Source organism: Lampris incognitus, chromosome 16, assembly GCF_029633865.1.
Source record: "Lampris incognitus isolate fLamInc1 chromosome 16, fLamInc1.hap2, whole genome shotgun sequence".
Lineage (NCBI taxonomy): Eukaryota > Metazoa > Chordata > Actinopteri > Lampriformes > Lampridae > Lampris > Lampris incognitus.
The window spans coordinates 28,620,322-28,637,969 of record NC_079226.1 but is presented as its reverse complement, the minus strand read 5'-3'; the positions used below and the strand labels follow the sequence as shown (position 1 = coordinate 28,637,969).

The 17,648-nt window shown below is 42.7% G+C and overlaps 2 protein-coding genes across 2 annotated transcripts; both read left to right on the top strand.

Annotated features, from left to right (window-relative positions):
• Positions 1 to 1,901: 1,901 nt before the first annotated feature.
• pttg1ipa (PTTG1 interacting protein a) lies at positions 1,902 to 9,552 on the top strand. Its single transcript, XM_056296307.1, has 7 exons — positions 1,902 to 2,113; positions 3,478 to 3,530; positions 4,376 to 4,484; positions 6,003 to 6,105; positions 7,588 to 7,653; positions 8,274 to 8,320; positions 8,685 to 9,552. Exons 1-7 carry the CDS (start codon positions 2,026 to 2,028, stop codon positions 8,720 to 8,722), a joined length of 504 nt encoding a protein of 167 aa, XP_056152282.1. The 5' UTR covers positions 1,902 to 2,025; the 3' UTR covers positions 8,723 to 9,552.
• Positions 9,553 to 10,276: 724 nt separating this feature from the next.
• sumo3a (small ubiquitin like modifier 3a) lies at positions 10,277 to 15,683 on the top strand. Its single transcript, XM_056295545.1, has 4 exons — positions 10,277 to 10,408; positions 11,529 to 11,657; positions 12,322 to 12,393; positions 14,018 to 15,683. Exons 1-4 carry the CDS (start codon positions 10,388 to 10,390, stop codon positions 14,078 to 14,080), a joined length of 285 nt encoding a protein of 94 aa, XP_056151520.1. The 5' UTR covers positions 10,277 to 10,387; the 3' UTR covers positions 14,081 to 15,683.
• Positions 15,684 to 17,648: the final 1,965 nt, after the last annotated feature.

Sequence of the window (17,648 nt, the reverse complement as noted above, 5' to 3'; positions counted from 1 at the left end):
GGTGTCTGGTGGACAAGAGAAAGGGAGTACGAGACAAAGACGAGAAGTAAGATTATTGAGTGTGTTCCTTGGAAATAAGAGTATTTACATGAGTAACCTTTATAAGAGAATGATGTTGTGATCGTGAGTTAAAGGGGAAGAATATGGGAAGGGAGGGAGGGAAAGGGGTATTTATTATCTGTTGTATGTATATTGGTGGGTGTGACATCAGATTGGGATGCGGGGCTGGATAGTTTTTCAATCTCAGTGCAAAAGGGGTGGATGATACACAGCGCGGTTATGGAAGCAGGAATTGTCTAAAGAAAAAAAAAATGGAATTTCTGTACTGGGAATGCGAACGGTTATCAATGCTTTGTGGGTGTGTGTGTTTTGGACTGAAAGTAAAGTTCCTTTTACTGTTGATATCACCTGAGACAGTGGCACTAGTCAGCATCATACCCACAAAACCTCATGCTTGACAGCAATAATGATCGATATCCTTAAATAGATTTTATCCTCAAAATGTATCTCAAGATTGAATACACGGTATTCTTAGTCAGATGATTTCAATAATTAATTCCATTAGTTCAATTTGTGGTCTTATTAATAGCATAAATTGAGTTCCATGGCCCAAACCAGTTTCAGTGGATTTGGTATATTTTCTCGGTTTACTAAACCTGCCCTCTGGAAAATCGAGGACAGTTTATGTTTTTCTAAACGCTTGTCAGGCTAGATATTGGGACGAAATTGAACCAATTGGGTGAAAATCTGGTCTGATTTGTATAAACTATAAATATCTAAAGTGCCACATACACACAGCCCTATGGGATCCTGCCCACAGAGATAGAATGAGTAGAGCACACAGATGCTTCAAATTTAAAATGTTGCTCATTGCGGTGTGGTTTAAATGAATGGAGAATCTGAGAGAACAGTCTAGTTAATCCATAAACCATAATTAATGCTGTGTCCATACCTTTTTCCACAAACATGGCCGACGTACTTCCGCTTCCTCTGAGTAGGGTTCTTCCCATTGCCCGCAATGTCAAAAAAGTCCAACTTTCAGTCGCCTTCGAATCTGTGATTGTTTTGCATTACGACACAGCATATTACACAATAAAGACATTGCCAGTTGTTACAGCTGTACTAAACATTACAAGTGACACATCTTTCTTTAGTAAGACGACTGCAGGCTTTAAAAACATGATTTGAACGAGGGTCGCATAACGCTAACAGCCCTGAAATTGCCGCTAGCCTTGATTAGCTAGTTAGCATTTTGCGATACTTGATCAAATAACTTTTTTAGTCGTATGGCTACAGAAAAGTTGAAAACACAACTTGTATTGTGTTATACGCTGTGTTGAAACATAAAATATATGATCACAGATAGAATCGAATGCAAGAGAAAGTTGCCTTTCTTAATATTATGAGCAATGGGGGAGAACCGTCTTCACTTCGCTACGCGACGCGGAAGTGCGTCGGTCGCGGTACGCTGACTTCAGAAAAAAGTTGCCCTTAGACGCTGATATGCGATCAGTGTTTTTACGACCAAGAGTATTGCTAAATTCACATTAGGTGACGAAAAATCTGATCCCAAGTCTTTACCTATGGGCAGCGTCAACACAAGGCTCCTTTTATCAGCCGCAGGCGGCCAGAGTGGGGCCTGACCTTTATCTTATGTTATGCTTATCATCTTTACATACAGTGAAACGTTGTGCTTGTTTAAAAAAAAGAGAAAGAGAGAGAAATGTATGTGGTTCTTTTTTTTAATTTGTAACTGGGTTTACAAAACTACGCTTTAATAAATTATTGGAAATCGTTCAGTTTTTCTTTTGTGCTTCGGATTACCGGCGGGTGTGTGTGTGTGTGTGTGTGTAATGGGTTCGTCATGCTGCTCAAGGCGTGTGCGTAACGACGCGCAGCACGGCTGGTTGCGGTCACGTTGAACTCTCCTGAGAAACCTTGGGTGCGAACAAATGACATTTCCTCGTTTTGCAGACGCCGAATTCAAACTTTTCTGCTATCGGGACTATTTTACCCACGGTCTGAATGATGGATTTACGAAGTTTCCTCCCAGCTCTCCTTCTCCTCTTTGTGTTAACGACCGTGCTCGTCCAGACTGCCTCACCTGGCGAAGGTAGCTCTTAAATTACCGTCGATCGCTTCCTTTTGATACGGTCGTCTTCGTCTGTTTCGTGCGTTAACCCTGGTTGCCAAAATTGGGGATGATTCCTGACTCGGGCCGTGAGGGACTTCTCTCTCTTCCAAGGTCGTTGTTCGTCTACATATCCATCGCGCCCGCTTGTCAGTCTTAAAAGTCCTTTTACGTTTTACGGTTTTGTAATTCTGTTAAAAAAAAGGTCAGTGAGAGTGGCAGAACAGACCAAAATGGGAGGATCTCAGCTCTCCTGGCTGTGAAGTTTTCCAGGAGGACTGATTTTGAGTTGTTTTCCACTTTCTGGATTTATTCAGTTCATTGTCATAATTTTCTTGAGCAGGAGCTTTCCGCTTGTAGCCTGTTAATTCATCTGAAGGGAAGTCTCCATTTGTTTTGTTAGTTTCAGATCTTTGTGTAAATCTCGGGGGAAACAACGAGGCTGAGCTCAGCTTTCGCTAAGCAAACCCACCGAGCTCGATGTAATGGGGGGGGGGGGGGACACTAGTGTGGAAAGTTGAGCCTACTGGAGGAATTCCCCTTTTTTGTGGAACCACACATTTTAAAATATAATAGGCACAATGTCATCCGATTTGCCCTCTCTGTCTACTAAAACAGCTCAAATGGTTGTGTTTACTGGGGTGTGTCTCCACGGACCCCAAGGTCCCAGGAGGATTAGTTGTTGGCTGCTGCTGTTGTCTGTGCCACCAACAGGTCTCAACCTCATGTTTTGAACTGCGCTTCCAAGTTGGGTTTTCCCAAAAGAATAGGTTTCCCGTATATCACTGATTTATGGAAATTCTATTCTTTTCTTTTTTTTGAGTATTTGTTTTTCTGATTTTAGATTATTAACACGATCTTACAACGCAGCACACCGAATGCACACCAGCTGCAACTTGGGAAAAACTGCTTGCCCTGTCGGTGTGCTACTTTGTAAAACTGTGTTGATAAACTAAAATTGAAATTCTGATAATCCATTTTGATAATGCTCATGTTGTTATTTTCCATTTCCTTACGTGAAATTGAAATCCATAATAATAAAGTTGCTGAGCGCCTAGGTGAATACATGCACGTCCCCGCGACGCCCCTCATACAGGGGATGCACATTGTTTGGGGGATACAAAATTTGGCAACACAGAACCACTATCGTCAGTACTGTATGTTAGTCTCTTGTGTTGTTTCATTTTGTTTTACTTAAGTAACAGACACGAAACACATATGTAACAGATGCTCTACTGTTGTTTCATTCATGTATTTACTGTTCTGGTTCCTTCATGTATTTACCTTTCTGGTTCCTCCTGTTAAACCTTTTATAATGACTGACTCATTTGCCCCTTTGCTCTCAGCGTGTGAGGTTAAGAACGGAACAAGCTGTGAGGAATGTCTGAAGAATGTGTCGGTGAGTTGTGGCAATGCATTTCTTTTTCTGCCTCACTTGTTGACATTGCTCTGCTGTTTAACTTGAAAAAAAATTAAGACACATCCCCAATTTCCCCGCACAACCTGCTCTGAAACTTGATAATAACCACTTTGTTAATTGTTTTTTAATAAAACTGTGAGCTTGTTGGGTGTGTGTGTGTGAGTGTGTGTGTGTGTGTGCATGTGACGGGTGGTTTTAGACGACATGGGTGTTATAGCCATGATCATTGGCTCATTATCTACGCCTGTTGGACCGGTTAGGGGAGAATAACTGATCAACCTTCCCCTCCTTCCTCCATTCTTTGTGTGTGTGTGTGTGTGTGTGTGTGTGTGTGTGTGTGTGTGTGTGTGTGTGTGTGTGTGTGTGTGTGTGTGTGTGTGTGTGTGTGTGTGTCAGTGTACGTGTATGTGTGTGTGCAATATCGAGAATGTCCATTTTAAAAGTAACAAATTGATTTTTACACTCATTTGAGTTTTTATTTCCGGTGAACGTTTGCTTTTTTTTAAGGATTTTTTTTTTCATGTAGTAATTTTTCAAAAAACAGATTGGAAAAAAGTTGAATCGTATTAGAGGCAAGAAGGAAAATGTTGTTCCCTTGTTCCTTGTTCTTTTTAAAGAGATTTAAAGACTCAGTACGAGACTATGTGGCTTGTTGAGATGGATTTTTGCATTGTGTAAACGGATCACGAGAACTGGACTGTTTTGCTCTTATCAAATAATAGTGTGTTTTTGCAATTCCAACTGGCCATACCATTGTACTCAATGACTCAGTGCCATTATTTAAATGGAGTGGTCATTCTGTGTGCTCTTGTGTATTTTCGCAGTGTCTTTGGTGTATCAAAACCAAATTATGTATAACATATCCTGTGAAGACCATTCTTCCACCTCATGCACTCTGTCCACTGAATGATGCACGCTGGGGACTCTGCTGGAGTAAGAGTTTACACACACACACACACACACACACACAGACGGCTGTCTCCCCTTCTTGAAATCCTTCAACATCAACGTTCACTCATAAAGTTGTCTCCATTATGAAACATTTTTAGGCTTATATTTCCAGGTTTACATATTTTGGTACATCATACATGTTTTGGTATATTAAGCGAGGTATTTTAAGTACATTATGACTTCTTGTGTCATAATGTACTTAAAATAAATTCTCACTTGATGTTTTGGGCTTATGATTTGGCCACATGATTCTTAATAAAGCAAACACCCAATATGTGAATATTGTATAGCAGAGACCCACTAGCTACAGATTTTCTAAAAAGTAAGAAGTCTTAGGTTCTTGGATACTCTTGCTTGTTACCTTAAACACCTTTAAGGCCAGTGTCTTCTGTACGTGTCTCAGATGCAGTGTGTTCCAGCACTGATAAGCAGCCATTTTATGTCATGTTGCAGTGTCCACCGGGCATGGTTGATGTGCATGAGACTGACATCAGACGTGTCATATTTTCAACAGAGCCCTACATTGTTTTCCTCAACCTGTGTGTGAAGCATCGAACCACACTTGTGAATGTTATCTGTGGACATTTTGCATAAAAATTGATTTCATCTCTGATTCAAAAATTCCAGTTTACTGCAACAAATGACTGCTATATGTTGAGCTTTTTTCCCTCTTCAGATAGATTTCTCTTGAGCCTAGATTTTTTTCTGTCTTGTCAACTTGTGTTATGTGCGGTGGTTTTATGATATAAGCATTGCACCGCATCAAATTCCATGCATGCACAAAATAACTTGATAAACAGTGACAGTCGAGTTGAAGTAGTTTAGCTGATGCTCTTATCTAGAGCAACTCACAAAGATGGCAACAGTAGAATGAGCTTAAATTTTGAAAATCTAGATCCCTGGATGGAAGGGTTAACAAAGGTCACATAGTGCCAAAACAATATTGCTGTGACTTTGTATTGATCAGGAAGAAGAGAGGGGTGGCACGGTGGTGCAGTGGTTAGCACGGTCTCCTCACAGCAAGAAGGTCCTGGGTTTGAACCCCGGGGTTGTCCAGTCTTGGGGGTCATCCCAGGTCATCCTCTGTGTGGAGCTGGCATGTTCTCCCCCTGTCTGTGTGGGTTTCCTCCCACAGTCCAAAGACATGTTGGTCAGGTGAATCGGCCGTACTAAATTGTCCTAGGTTAGAATGTGTGTGTGTGTGTGTGTGTGTGTGTGGGCCCTGTGATGGACTGGCGGCCTGTCCAGGGTTTTTCCCCACCTGCCGCCCAATGACTGCTGAGATAGGTTCCAGCATCCCGCGACCCTAAGTAGGATAAGCAGCTCGGATAATGGATGGATGGATGCAATGTAGAAGAGAGGTAGAGGAGATTTTTAATGTAAGCAGTTCGAGTTGGTGGAGGGGAGGAAATATACACTGCAGTAAATGTAGTGTGTGAGTGGATGTCTGCATGGTTTTTGTCTAATGTGGTCCTTGTCTGCCTGCATTCTGTCATGCAGTGAACTTCCAGATACTGATAATCACCTTGGCGGTGGTGGGTGGCATCATCATCATTGCCTTCCTGGTCTGCCTTTTCTGCTGCTGCAAGTGTGAGAACTTTGGGTAAGTTCGTGGCAAGCTGTGCTATGGTGTTTTCTTTTTCTTTTTTTTTGGTTTGTTTGGATTTTCCCTCCTTTTTCTCCCCAATTGTATCCAGTCAATTATCCCCCTCTTCCGATCCGGGGAGGGCTGCAGACTACCACATGCCTCCTCTGATACATGTGGAATCGCCAGCCGCTTCTTTTCACCTGACAGTGAGGAATTTCACCAGGGGGCTATAGCGTATGGGAGGATCACGCTATTCCCCCCAGTTCCCCCTCTCCCTGAACAGGTGCCTCGACCGACCAAAGGAGGTGCTAGTGCAGCGACCAGGACACATACCCACATCTGGCTTCCCACCCGCAGACACGGCCAATTGTCTGTCGGGATGCCCAACCAAGCCGGAGGTAACACGGGGATTCGAACTGCCGATCCCCGTGTTGGTGGGCAGTGGAATATAGACTGCCATGCTACCCAGACACCCATAGAGCAATGGTGTTTTCTGATCTATGAGGAACACAGTAAGTTGAGACTTGTCATTCCTCATGAGACTGAGCAACTGTTTCATGCCTTGGCTGCAGTTCTTGTAGGGGCAACTGCATAGGCTCTGTTGAAAAATACAACAGCTAGTTTTGCACTTTGTCCATGTTTTGTTGTGCGTTTAGTTTCTATTTTTCTTTTCAATTTTTTTCTCCCCAATTGTACTTGACCAATTACCCTATTTTTCCGAGCCGTCCTGGTCGCTGCTCCACCCCCTCTGCCGATCCGGGGAGGGCTGCAGACTACCACATGCCTCCTCCGATACATGTGGAGTCACCAGCCTCTTCCTTTCACCTGACAGTGAGGAGTTTCACCAGGGGGAAATAGCACGTGGGAGGATCACACTATTCCTCCCAGTTCCCCCTCTGCCCTGAACGGGCGCCCTGACTGACCAGAGGAGGCGCTAGTGCAGCGACCAGGACGCACAACCACGTCCGGCTTCCCACCCGCAGACACGGCCAATTGTGTCTGTAGGGATGCCCGACCAAGCCGGAGCTAACAGTTTCTATTTTTCTGCACACCTCCCCCCGCCTCTGCCACTGACTGTAATGTAACGCAATTGCCCATCCATCTTTTTGCTTGCAAGGCACTTAATGATCAAGTTGGTTCAACTTCGATCATTCTAATTTTTTCTCCCCAAAACATTTCTTTATTCATGGTGGTTTGGCGGGATGATATTGAAGGTACAGTGCATAGAATCCAACACTGTGGAAAGTTACATGAACATATAATCTATGTTTATTCAGTGAGGTCCGAGCAGGACTGTAATGTCTAGATAATATGGCGATATCTGATTATGTATGCTTTGGCGTGGCCACACTGACGTTCCTGCACTTCAAACACATTTGATGTTAGGTAACAAATGGCTTTTCTAAACTGGTCCAATCCTATTCTAAATTTCTATTTGATGTCCGAATAAAAACAACTTGGCCTCAGTTCTCTTGCACTGTATTTGTGTGTTTTTAGATCCAACAGGTTTGCAGCCAAAATGGAGAGACAGGCCAACAAGACAAAGACTAAACAAGAGGAAAGGTAAGGGTCCTTCTGTAATATTATTCAATATATTTTCAGATGGCTATAAACATGATTGCTGATTATTGGCATATTAGTCAACGTGTCTGTGTCTTGAAGTCCTTTATTCCTTCATGTGCTGAATTAAAACAGTCTCCATATGAACAGACAACTTATCTATGAAATTACTTTTTATTACACTGTGGCTTGCAGTGATATGTTAACTGCTTTAGTCCCTTGTCACTGGTTGCATGACATTGTCTCATTTATTACTTGATCCATCTGGCTTTGTGACTGTGTGATGGTTATCAGAACATAAGCTGCCCCTGCTGCATTGTTGGCCGTCTCCCATATCAGTTCCCTTCAGAGCACAATACTTGGCTGAGGCAGAGAAGAAAAAAAACAAAACAAAACACGCACATGTCACTAACAGCCCAAACCAGTTTGTGACGTACCCAAAAGCTCCAGAGGTGTTTTTAGAGTCTGCTGCCTATCTTGGCCAGGTCTCCCTTGAAAAAGAGAGGTTTGTAATCTCAACGGGATCCTCCTGGTTAAATAAAGGTTAAAAAAATAAATAAACAATAGAGTCTCTAAAAATATTCATTGGTCAGTGTATTGCTAGATGTTTTTTGTCTTTTCAGGAGGGCAGAGATGAAAGAGAGGCATGATGAAATTAGAAAGAAATACGGTGAGCTCTCTCTTCTTTCTCTTTCACTCATTAACAAGTTTCTCTCTCACTCACTCACTCACTCACTCACTCACTCACTCACTCACTCACTCACTCACACACACACACTTGGATACTGTGGTTTTTTGATGTGTTTCCCTATTCCTCTGAGGGGAAACTAAAACTTCCCTGTGAGCCCTTGGGTTTTAAAGGAACTCAGCGTGAAGCAACAAGGAAACAAAACAACATTTTCTTGTGACTTCAGATGCACTGCATGTTACGGCAAAAGTTATGTTTTCCTTACTTGGGGTTTCCTTACTTGGATTTGACATAATGTTTGTACTTAAATGAGAACATCCCCCCTGATTGTCTTCTGTCTGTCTAGGTCTCAGCGGAGCAAATCCGTATTCCCGATTTGCATGAAATGATCAGCAAAATTAGACTTGACCTTTTATCCATCACCCAGTGGACACCAACATAAGAGACCCTTGCCATGCAGTTCTATGGATAGACATTGAGTAAAGAACTAAAAAAGCATTTCCATCAAAATTTTCAGAGAGATGAAATTGGCTTTATTCAGGCAAACCCCCACTCCATCCAGCCAATGCACAAGCCCCTGTAAAGAATGCAGTATTCCCTGTAATGATCGTAATGACTAATGTAAAAGGCTAGAATGGGCAGAAGTAGCAGCACTGACAGTACCATACTGTGGTATCTGCAATATGTTATTTCCTGTATGTTTATTCTAACAATACTTCCTGCTTAACATGACTTCTTATTGTACATTTTGGACTATTCCATCCAGTTGTTCTCAGTTTGCCTTCATGCATGCTGTTGTTCAAAAGAGCTGTTACTCTCTGATTCAGAGATTTTCTCTCAATGTTATTTATATATTTGTATTTTCTGCAATTCTGCTCTTTTAAAATTGACTTCTTCACCTTCCAAGGTATCTCTAATGCCTTGTTACTGTAGGTTAGATTTAGTGCAATAAAAATCTTCATCCACTGGTATCCAGCTTAAGCTTTAAGAATGTTATTTTGCAATTAGCTAAAAGGATATCTGAACCCTTGCACACTGAATGGACAAATCCCTTTATGTAGCATGAATGGCTAAATGTTGAACTAATGTGAAATCCATAGTAGGCTTTATAAACTGCGGGGCTTGTGACGTGGGCATAATTGCACTCTATACAAGCAATACTGGAGAAACTGTGTCTGTTGAGGCCTGTTTAACTTTTAATAAAATCTAACTTCCCTTTTTTTTCCCACGCGTCCTGATCTTTATTTGTAGACAAGTCATGGATAAAATACCAATAAGGGTAGGCCCAGCCTCCTCAACGCTGTGCTCTGAGCTACAGTGTATGAACTGCACAGCCAATCCCTTCCACGCTTGACTTCTCTTGAGGCTAAAGGTGTCGTTGCACCCCAGTGGTAAAATAAAAAACACTGCTTGAAGTCAGTGTTAACCGATTGCATTTTATCATCTACATCAGGGATGGGCAATATGTTGGGTGCCTAGATAAGCACCATATAAATGTAATGATGATTATTATTATCCAGAAAGGGCCAGTGTGGGTGCAGGTCTTTGTTTCAAGTTCCAACCAAGCAGTTACACACATGAGTCTACAAATCAAGGTCTTTAGCAAGGACTATTGGTTGACTATAATAGAATCAGGTAAGTAATTGCTTGCTTGGAACAAAGACCTGCACCCACACCGGCTCTTTCCGTATCATGTTGCCCATCCCTGATCTACATTGTTATTATTCTTCTGAAATGTAAACTCATTATTACATTTTTTTTTACGTTATGCATTATTGCAAATTCACCACACACCATCCGACTGTTTCCCTTGTCATCACGTAAACTAAATGCTAAAAGGGGAGGTTCGTCTCTGCCTTGGCCTCTCTCCCTCTTCGCGTGATCGAGCTATTCGTCACGTGACCTTCCTGGATCCAATAATCTACAGTGCAACAAGAGTCCGAGCGCGTTCCCATCACCGGAGAAGAGAGCGTAAGACGGCGGCAGAAAGCGAAATATACCCCAAATCTGCGGTTATCTCTAAATATCCTCACACGAAATCCCGCTAAGATGTCCGAGGAAAAGCCAAAGGTAAGATCTGTTATTTCAAGTCACCCGTTCTGAAAGTGATGGCTAAATCAAGCCCAGAATGGTGAGCCATTCTTCAGATGTGCAATCTAAAATGGCCTGGTTTGCACGTTTCTCTGAAACGGCGCAGTGTTTATTTCGCAAATGAATGGGTGTCCTTCTTCATTCGACTCCTCTTTTCACGAACCCGTCCGGCCCGTGTAGACGCTGAACAGGTGTACCCGAATCTAACAAGTATTCTGGAAAGAGTTGGTTGGAATTTTGAGTTTTGCGTTGATTGTCCTTTGCGGAGTTTTCTTTGTCGAAACGAGACCACGATGCGCCCGCAACGCCGAAAATGTCGCAACTGCAGCGGCTACAATAGTAGAACAACGATGACGCACCGTGCGGAGAGGGAAAGGGCTTGCCAGTCGTGTTCAGGCTAATATTTCGGGTTATCCCGTGTTTCCAGCTCCAGCACAAGAGAGCCGAAGCGGCTCAAACGTTGAAGCCGAAAGCGGTGAAATGGTAGCTGAAGTGAATGTGTACCGGCCTCCCGAAGCACTGTCGTGCTGCTAACAACGTAGCCTTGAGCTAAGCGTGCTAGCACCAAAGGTTAGCATCTGTGAATGCTGTGCAAACGCGACCAAACGTCGTCTCGGCTGGGTCAACACAGTCGCACACGGACGGTCAACTATCGTTACATTTTACAAAAAAAATGTCTTTCCTTACTCATCAGTGCGGGACGCACTTTTAAAGCATTGCATTCTCGTCAAGTTACCTCATGGCCAGAGGCTTTACGGCGAGCATACCTTTTTGCTAATGGTGCATTCAATGTGGTTTATCTGATGGATGTAATATTATAACGTGCTATAACTCTCGCATATGTTACGTGTAGAGCAGGAGTGGGCGATCTGCTACCGAAAGGGCCAGTGTTGATGAAGGGTTTTTGTTCCAACTAAGCGGTTGCATACCTGATCCCACTAATCAACTAGTAGAGTCCACTGTGTGTAATTGCATGGTTGGAACAAAAACCTTCACCTACGCTGGCCCTTTCTGGATAAGATTGCCCACCCCTAGGATTCTTTCATGCACTTTGTAGTCAGACTTTACCTGTGCATGTGTTTTGTTATGTGTCTTACAGGAAGGTGTGAAGACAGAGAATGATCACATCAACCTGAAGGTTGCAGGGCAGGACGGTTCCGTGGTCCAGTTTAAAATCAAAAGACACACACCCCTCAGCAAACTAATGAAAGCGTACTGCGAACGACAGGTGAGTCCCTTTATAGACATTCGTATAATGATTACTGACAGTGTTATGTTCCTTTAGGGCTGGGCAATATGGACAAAATCATATATCATGATATTTTTGGACCAAAATATCTCTATCGATATTGTGGGGATGACTGTTGGTGCTTTCACAAAACATTTACACGATCATTTTTGATAATCATCAGTAATGCTTATATCATAACTAAGTGGGTAAAGGTAAATAATTGAACAGCTAGAACAGTCTAAGTTCAAAAAAATATATCACTTTACTGTAATGCATCCTTTAAAACCAGGAAAAGACAACACTTATGCCGTATCAGGATATTATGATATCCAAAATCCAAAACTATATGTAGTCTTACAGGACGAGTCACCAGTAAGAGTTCATGGCTTAGACTCCCTATGCTTTTCAGCCAACTACATCTCAGATGTACATCGCTTTGTATAAAAGTGTCTGCTAAATGAAATTGTAATATCGATATATTTCCTAGCCCTATGTTACTTCTGGATTATCCTACAAAATAATGCTCTGTGCATAGCCATTCTGTGCTCACAGTCTTGGATTAAACAAGAAACCATCGTCTGGAATATGTAATTTCTCAGTGTTTTGAAGCATTTAAGTCAGCTCTGACATTTTTTGCATTTGCTGCTGTTTTTTCTTCCAGGGGGTCTCAATAAGGCAGATCAGGTTCAGGTTCGATGGTCAACCTATTAATGAGACGGATACACCTGCACAGGTGAGTACAGATGACAGAAAAACTTTTTGTTTTACCTGCATAGCTCCAACAATGTGTGATGTTGCGAGATGAAACATTTGTAGACAGTATAAAGCTGTCATGTACACTTAATATTACTCACTTGGTTTGTTTGTTTTGTTTTTTTTCTTCTTCCCTTTTTCTCCCCAATTGTACCTGGCCAATTGCCCTATTTTCTGAGCCATCCCGGTCGCTGCTCCACCCCCTCTGCTGAGCTGGGGAGGGCTGCAGACTACCACATGCCTCCTCCGATACATGTGGAGTCACCAGCTGCTTCTTTTCACCTGACAGTGAGGAGTTTCACCAGGGGGACATAGCCCGTGGGCAGATCACGCTATTCCCCCCAGTTCTTCCTCCCCCCTGAACAGGCACCCTGACCGACCAGGGGAGGCGCTAGTGCAGCGACCAGGACACATACCCACATCCGGCTTCCCTCCTGCAGACACAGCCAGTTGTGTCTGTAGAGATGCCCGACTAAGCTGGAGGTAACTCAGGGATTCGAACCAACGATCCCTGCGTTGGTAGGCAACGGAATAGACTGCTACGCTACCTGGACGCTCACTCACTTGCCCCCCCCCCCCAACCTGCCTTTATTAAAGGTTAAAGGGTCGTTTTACCTATATAAGACCCTGCTGGACATCCTTTAATCAAAACTTAATAAATTCACGATCATTTGACCGTGAGATTTTTTTTTGTTTTGTTTGTTTTTGTTAAAAGCTGAGCGGTGGAAACATGGAAAGCACCATTGTGTGCCTGTAAACTATTGATTTTCTGCTTGCAAAAGCATTGCAGTATGAAAATGTGGAAAGCTTCTCTGTACATCTTTCTAACTGGCTTTGTTTCCAAAGTGGATGATATGCTGTTAAGACTTGTTCCCACAAACTCCTTGTATATAATGTTGGCACATAACCCAGGGAAGCCAATAGGATAGTCATATTCAATTTAAAGATTCCACACAGTGTTTAGATTGGCAGTAGCTTACATGTTTAATTTACAGTAAGCAGATGCTTTTATCCAAAGTGATGTGCATTTGAGAGGTAGTTGGCTTGATAGCATCAGGAGTCTAAGCCAGGGACTCTCACTGGAAACTCGTTCCAGCCAGGGTTTGAACCCCCAATCTCCGACGGGAAAGCCAGCGTTTTTGCCTACCGAGTTATCCAGCTGCTTGCTTAAAAAGACAGCTGTTTAACTGCCTTTTTTAAAAATTCTTTAAAGAAAACACAGTATACCATGTTTTGTTTTGTTTTGGTTTTTTTGGGGTTTTTTTTTTGGTCATGTTACTTCGTTATTTAAATAATTTTGTCATGTTATTTGGTGCCTGCTTCCCACTGATTAGCCTACTTTGGGCTGATGGTTGGTCATACCAAATCTTTGAGTTATGGAATATGATAAATCTATGAGCCAAAACGCCAAGGTAGCCACAAATGTCAATTTTTTATGTGTCGGTAAGAAAGGGTTTTAATGTGAACAGCACACCATTCATGTTTCTCCAAATGCAAACAAATGTTTAGGGATGACATTCATTTTTTGGACCTTTGATATACTCTACCTATTAAGTTGTCTAACTTTGCATTGTTATTTTTCCCTCTGTACCTTTTCCTGTCAGCTCGAAATGGAAGATGAAGACACCATAGATGTTTTCCAACAGCAGACAGGAGGGCACTGCTAAGCCCCACCCACCTCAGTGATGACCACCCTTATACCATGCCCTCAGCCGACTCCACTGTCCCTCTCCTCCCCATCGCTTCTCTCAACTTTTATCATTATTATAATTATTATTTCTTCCTTTTTAAAGATATCCCTCATGGTTTTCGTCAGCGCATTGGGTGGGGAGGGGCTCCTCAGATGTTTATGTGCTGTTTCAGCCAGAACTGAACACTTCTGAGTGTCGACAGTCTTTCTGCTGGCAGCCAATCACAACAACAGTGTCTTGGTTTTGATTGGATGAATGTTGCCCATGGTTGGTTTCTGTTGATTTGAAGGTGTAGTATTCAGTAGTCTGTTGTGGTTTTCTTCCATTGTGGGTCAGATGTGAGCCTCTGCCATTTTGTCCAGGGTCACAGTTGACATGAAAATATATTGAAATGGAAGCACTACCTAAGCTTAATAAGAATTCTTTTTCATTTCACTCGGGTTTATGTTCTTAACAATGCCCTTGGCTATATTGTTTCACTGTGTTTTAATTCTTTGCATTTTTAGGTGCTTTGCTGAACAGTTATGGGTCATTTTCGTTTCCTCTTAAGAAATTTATTACCCAGGGAGCTTGTTGTTTGGTATACACAAATATCAGAATGGCGTCTAGTTGACTTTTGCAGGACCTGGACCAATACTCCAAAGACTGAACTTTTTTTTTTCATATTTCATATACTTTGATCAGTCTAACAACAAAGCAAGGTCAAAGCCTTTTCCTTGAATGGGTGTTTGTATCTGCAGTGCTCAGAGGAGCAGTGCTCTTCCTCTTCTCATTGACTTTTGTGTATTAAATGAAAGCCCTTCAGTAGGTGTCCTTGGTACAACAGGAAGATAGTGTTAATTGATCCAAAATTTTCATAAGTGTAAAAAAAAAAGAAAAGAAATGAGCATAGGAAGTTCAACACATGAGATGTATGTCAAATTTGAGTTGGCAGGATGGGGGCAGTATAAGGGAAAATTTCCTGACTTGTGTTCTGTTTTTTTCTTTTTTTCTGTTGAAGTGGGCCGTTGGCCTGTCCTACGGCATTCGTTTTTTTTCCCCACTTGTGGTCTTTACATTGTCTTGGGGTGGTTTGTGGGAGGGAATATTTGGACAGCTGTCCCTCCATCAGATGTCTCCTCTTCCCAAATGTCTTGGTAGTGTATCGGGGCTGGCGGTGTGGGCAGTTGATTCTGGTTGTTTGTAAGGGGCAGCTTTCCAGTATGAGTGTAAATGCACAACAAAAACCGGTATGTTGCATCTGCATCTTTTGGAGACATGCAGGGTTCTTCTATAATAACCTTCAGACTAACATTTGGTACCTGGTGTGTGATGGGCATTGACAATGGGGAGACTTCTGTTGTGATTGCTGTGGAAAACTAATAACTTGTCAATTAAACATCAAGGACGTCTCCTGCAGTGACGAGCGAGCGTCTCCAATATTTACCGAGTGACTTACAGACTTTTGTTGTTTTTGTGGGGGGAGGGAGGGGAGTTATCTTATGGCGCTGGGGAGATCGATTTTATGTACCCACAGGTCTTGTCATTTTTGTTTCTCTACTGATTTGTACATTATTTGTTGTCTTTTACTACTGTATACAATAAATATAGTTTGGTACTCAGGTTCTCTGTCGTGTCTCATGAATGTGTATTTCAGTCATTTTGCAGAAGTTTACACCATTTGTGATAGTTGCCATATTACTGATTGCTTTATAATCCGAATGGAGGGATTTCTGAGGGGGGGGGGGGGGGTTAGAGTTTGAATGGCTGAAAAACTCATGGAAATGCTCGTAACTTGTATTGGCAGTTGTACTACATTCTAGGTTTTTAGCACATGCCCTTATCCAGATTAACTGGGAACAGGGGATTGGGGGGGGTTGCGCAAGTAGCCTGAGTATTCATCGTTAATATTTGGTATGTATGGAGCAGTTGATCCTGTGATTTGTATGATGGGGTGGTCTTTAATTTCCAATATGCCACCCTGCTACCTGCCATCACGTTACTGTGCGTGGTTAGGTTTTTGCTGAGGTCATGAATGCAAAAAAAATAAAAAATTGAGAGATGGGCCTGTGGCCAGTTATGTTACTGCAGGCAGGTGGCGCTGCAGTACTTTGGTAGTCTGGATGGATGACAGGCTTTTAAATAGTAAAGGAGGAAAACAAAGACTAGTTTTATATCTGGCATGTAAAAATAGTTGGCATAAGCTTGGAGAACATCTGTGCGTGATGTGTCCCTTCCAAGTTCCTCTTGCGCCACTTCGGGCCCGAGTCACAGAATCCTAGATTTCAGGGTTGATATCCTGGCTCGATGAGCCGCTTCAATTTGATCAGATCGGCGATATGACCGCTCGCTGCAGCTGATGAGTCAAACCAGGAATAAGGAAATTTACCCAGATAAATCAGCTATTTACCCCTCTCATTTGCCTTTTAGCCCTGCTTATGAACAGGTCCATCTGTGGAGCCACGCACACACACACAGTGCAACCCTCACCTCAGCTGCAAAGGGGGGTTGGTATTGTCATGCACATCATTAGAAGGGAGATGAAGTGTATTTTCCTGTTCAATGTGTTACACTGTAGAATAGAGGACTCTGTCAGACCCCATGCGGAGGCTGAGACCCTGCTATTGCACACAGTAGCTACACAGGCGACGGTTAGGTAGGTATAGCAAAGGGTCATTGAGAGATGAATGGGGTTTCATCTCATCACAAAATGTGATGGGGTCTTGGGAGGATCCTGGGGACAAGTGTGATAAAAGTTAATTGACTACTCTTAACCACAATCTGCTACTCCGGGGATGTTAAAACAAGCCCATATTGTTCTCAGTAGCTCTTTTATCCCAGGCGTTGTAACCACCTCTGTTTCTAATGCAGTGCATTTCTAATTCCAGTCTGCAAAGATTTCATAACTTTTTTAATATATTTGCAGATCCGTTATGAAAACACATAGGTTTGAGTCTTCAATATTAACCAACCCAGCGGTGCCAGGTGGGCTAGACAAACTCATAAGAAGTGACGCACACAAACACTTGCCGACGTACACACACACACACATATATATATACTTGGTTTCTCAGATAATGAACAGAGAGGATAACAAGTAATATGGTAATGGCTCAACTTATATCCAAGCGGGTATTGGTGAAGCAAAGGTCACAGGTGTTCTCTGATAAAAAGACGTTTCTTGAAACGAGATCCTGTCATGCACGACTGTCGATGGCTCTGTGAATTTGGCTTTCCACATGCCTGCCTTGTATCACTGTATTCAAACGCTTACGCTCTTAACCGCTTGCCCGTCAATCTGCATTTTCTGCATTCAGCATCTGACTGTTTGCTGCACGCACACACACACACGCACGCACGCACGCACGCACGCACGCACGCACACACACACACACACACACACACACACACACACACACACACACACACACACACACACACAAAGTGGAGCAGATCAGCACCCCTCTGGCAGGTCTTTGTCATCAGAGGAGGTTGAAGGAGTATGACTGACAGGCTCGCTAGTGATTTGCATGGCCCCGGTACTTAAAAGGGGGTGTGAGTATAG

Coding starts and splice junctions, on each gene's coding strand:
- pttg1ipa (XM_056296307.1), top strand. CDS start 2,026: ATGATGGATTTACGAAGTTTCCTCCCAGCTCTCCTTCTCCTCTTTGTG. Junction 2,114..3,477: donor GACTGCCTCACCTGGCGAAG/GTAGCTCTTAAA, acceptor CTTTGCTCTCAG/CGTGTGAGGTTAAGAACGGA. Junction 4,485..6,002: donor ACGCTGGGGACTCTGCTGGA/GTAAGAGTTTAC, acceptor TCTGTCATGCAG/TGAACTTCCAGATACTGATA.
- sumo3a (XM_056295545.1), top strand. CDS start 10,388: ATGTCCGAGGAAAAGCCAAAG. Junction 11,658..12,321: donor AAGCGTACTGCGAACGACAG/GTGAGTCCCTTT, acceptor TTTTTCTTCCAG/GGGGTCTCAATAAGGCAGAT. Junction 12,394..14,017: donor AGACGGATACACCTGCACAG/GTGAGTACAGAT, acceptor TTTTCCTGTCAG/CTCGAAATGGAAGATGAAGA.